The following is a 3,182-nucleotide window of genomic DNA, read 5'->3' as shown; positions in this document are numbered from 1 at the left end:
TTTTGGTTTCACCAATCCATTTTAATTTGTTTTTAATTTTGATTTAAGTGACCTATGCTCTTCACTTAAATAAAAATTAAGTCTGGATAACTAAACTCAGAGGTGTTACACGTTTAATCACCTGATCATTGTGTATCTGCTGCTTACTTGTATACCAGCCCTGCTTTTACAACACAGCGTGCCAAAGCTTTCAAAAGCTCTCAGTACAAATGAAAGCTTTCGCTGGCCTAGTCTGTTTACAACCACTTTTTGCTCACTTAAATAAATAGCTTAATGAAACTGAAAGTAATTTAAATGAGAATTAAATAAAAAATTAAATTAAAGTTAATTTCCACTTAAACGAATCTGGTGAAACTGGCTGTTAGAGATGTTTTCAGGTGTACATGGCGTATGAGTAACATTCTTTCCTGCTCATTTTTCCTGCGCAATTTCATATGACCACTTATTACTTCTTTATTTATCCATCAATTTTCTTCATTATCAACTAGATTTTTTTGTAACAGAACCGGCTTTAACACAGCTTTGAATGTACTAAACGTGAGATCGAAGTGATTTGATACAAGTGGCGCCCAATTTAAATATGGAACGTTTGAAAATTTTATATTATCAGGAATAAGGGCTTATTCCTTGCTTTAATCACTTTTTTAAAGATACAATAGGCAAAGGCAGATATCTCAAAAAAGGCAAATAAAAGCAACATCAAATGTGTGTATACGGAATCAGTGAAAACTAAATCGTGGACATTCTTAATCGAATATGCTCTATCTCTTTAGCAACAAAAAAGGCAATTTCCATAAAATCCAAACCAAGTAAAAAATGGTGGCTTGGTGAAAGTGATAGTGAATTGCAGTGCACCTAAAGTTTATATTCCAAGAGGCCATTTCATCTCTGGCATTTAGCCACATATACTCTTATTCGATAACTGCACCCTTGGATAGACAATCCTTTAACCTGTTAGAAAAATCTTTTTTTCTCTTTTTGGCACACAAACTTACTCGCGAAAATAATAATAGTGTAAGTACTACAATTGTTTACAAATAGTGAATGGTGCACTTGCACTAATATTAAGCAAATCCCAAAGAGATTTTGTAATACATATTAAAATAACGTAAAGTATTTTACTTCATTATATCGAGCCCTAACCGCCAAAATAACGTAAGTGACATTTTTTTCAAAATTTTCTTGTTGATGCAGAAATATTCCTAGAGCATCTGTCGCTTACGTTATTTTGGCGGTTAGGGCTCAATATTGCTGATAACTTTTACAGGCAGCTTCAAATGTGAATAATAAAATAGTGAATATGCAAACAAAGTTTGAAATGAAATAGTTATCGTATCTATTTTATTCACTATTATATTTCTTTAAATTTTATTAATTCATTAATTAATTTTTAAACGAAAATCAAATAAAAAATTTTAATTTTTACAATGCGTTTTTTCCTCAGTGTAGAATAAAAAATTAACTCAGTTTTCGGAATCAGCGAGCAATTCTATATGGGAATTGGATAGTGGCGTCCGTTGAACATTTTTCCTGTTAACCAGTGTTATTTTTCAGTTTTTGTCCTTTTAGTGCCTTCTTTTGCTTTTTTTTACTATTTCTAGTGCCTTTTCCTGCCCGTTTCGTTATTTTATTTTGCCTTTTCCAGCCTATTTCGTTATATTATTTTTTATAGGTTTTTAGATTCTAAAAATCCGTTCCTTGGTCATCACTGTTAACAATTTTTGTATGTGCGAACGCAATGACTACGCTCAGTCAAAAACGGAATATTGGGTATTTCTGTAGTTGCTTCGACCTCTAGCAATAGTAAATCGTCCTTATTAGTGTCATCAAATATATTAAAAGGTGCATATTGCAGCGAACTCCTGAACCGCAGGTCTAGACGAGATGTTAATTTGGCCTAGGCACAGCGAAAAATGTCCAGGGTGTAAGGCAAAAAGTGTTTTGTTTCTGATTTTGAAACAACAAATCTTACACTATTTTAAGTTCCTTCGAAATTCCATTGCGAGCCAATAAAGCAGTAACTAGTAATAAAAGCAAAATATTTATTTTCGTTTTATATTACTCTTTAATGTTCTGGCGAAGAAATAAATCATCCTTTTTTGCCCAATCATTTAAAACGCCACAATATAACCATTGTTAGTGCTAATGTCATTGTTTTTATGTTTGGGAGTTGAACTGGCTTTGACACTGCATTTACAAATACAATTTGAGAATTATGTAGTAGATGCACCAAACAGTTAAAGATAAGATTCATGATGAACCTACTCTGCTGAGTGGCAATTTATGTACTATGCTTGTGCTTATACTTATAAATGCATATGTATGTATGTATGCATGTCTTACCTTCTCTAATATGGCTCGACGAATCATAATAGCAAATCATTTTGGCCGATTGTGTCGATACCAAGAACAAAAGTATTATAAAATATATAACGTTAAACATTTTGTTCCTAATACAATGATCTGCACAATTCAGACTTAAAACTCAAACTAAAATCATTTTCAAGAAAACCAAATAACATAATTAAATGAAATGAAATTATCAATACATTATTCTGATAAGCTAACGTGTACATACATATCTATGTATAGTGAGCGGTCAAAAGTGCTCAATATTAAACATTATTTTAATACGTGTACTCAGTGCCGACTCAAAGTACTCAGTATTAAGATCCGTATGTAAACACTTATGTATACCCAAAGTGCACAGTACTATACGTGCATACTTACATACATTAGAACGATTCCGTTGCCCAGCAAGGATTATAAACAGTGTTGCCGCGCCGTCCCAAGAAAATGTATCACCGACCAAGCCAAAAATGTATCCAAATGTATCCAATTTTCTTTTTTTACGTATCCATCTCATAATTTGTAAGAAAACCAAACATTTTGAAGAAAAAGACATAATTTAACCCGTCCTAAGGACTTGGAATACGTGTATATATATTTTTATATTTCATAAAATCAAACATTTGTAATTTCAATTTATAAATTACATCTTTTATACATAAGTATTTTGCAAAGTAAGTATAAAAAATAGTAATTAATATGTACCTGTACACTATGAAAAGTGTGTATAAAACTACTACTGAAAAATATTTTTCAACAGGAATCTGTATAAATATACATACGTATAAGATGTTCAGGATTCGATTTTGAACTTGAGATCTTTAAAATATACA

General features: G+C 31.4%; 1 protein-coding gene across 1 annotated transcript in view; it reads right to left on the bottom strand.

Annotated features, from left to right (window-relative positions):
- Window positions 1-2,507, bottom strand: part of LOC118742384 (chitinase-like protein Idgf5) — a 12,637-nt gene extending 10,130 nt beyond the window's left edge. The window contains exon 1 of the mRNA XM_036474419.1: window positions 2,344-2,507. Coding sequence (XP_036330312.1) covers window positions 2,344-2,443 — 100 coding nt within the window. The 5' untranslated portion in view covers window positions 2,444-2,507. The remainder of the gene's footprint in view (window positions 1-2,343) is intronic.
- Between the last annotated feature and the right edge of the window lie 675 nt (window positions 2,508-3,182).

Source organism: Rhagoletis pomonella, unplaced genomic scaffold (assembly GCF_013731165.1).
Source record: "Rhagoletis pomonella isolate Grant_MI unplaced genomic scaffold, Rhpom_1.0 Rhpom_scaffold_00007, whole genome shotgun sequence".
Taxonomy (NCBI): Eukaryota; Metazoa; Arthropoda; class Insecta; order Diptera; family Tephritidae; genus Rhagoletis; species Rhagoletis pomonella.
The sequence above is the reverse complement of the archived record's forward strand: the minus strand, read 5'-3'. Positions and strand labels throughout refer to the sequence as shown.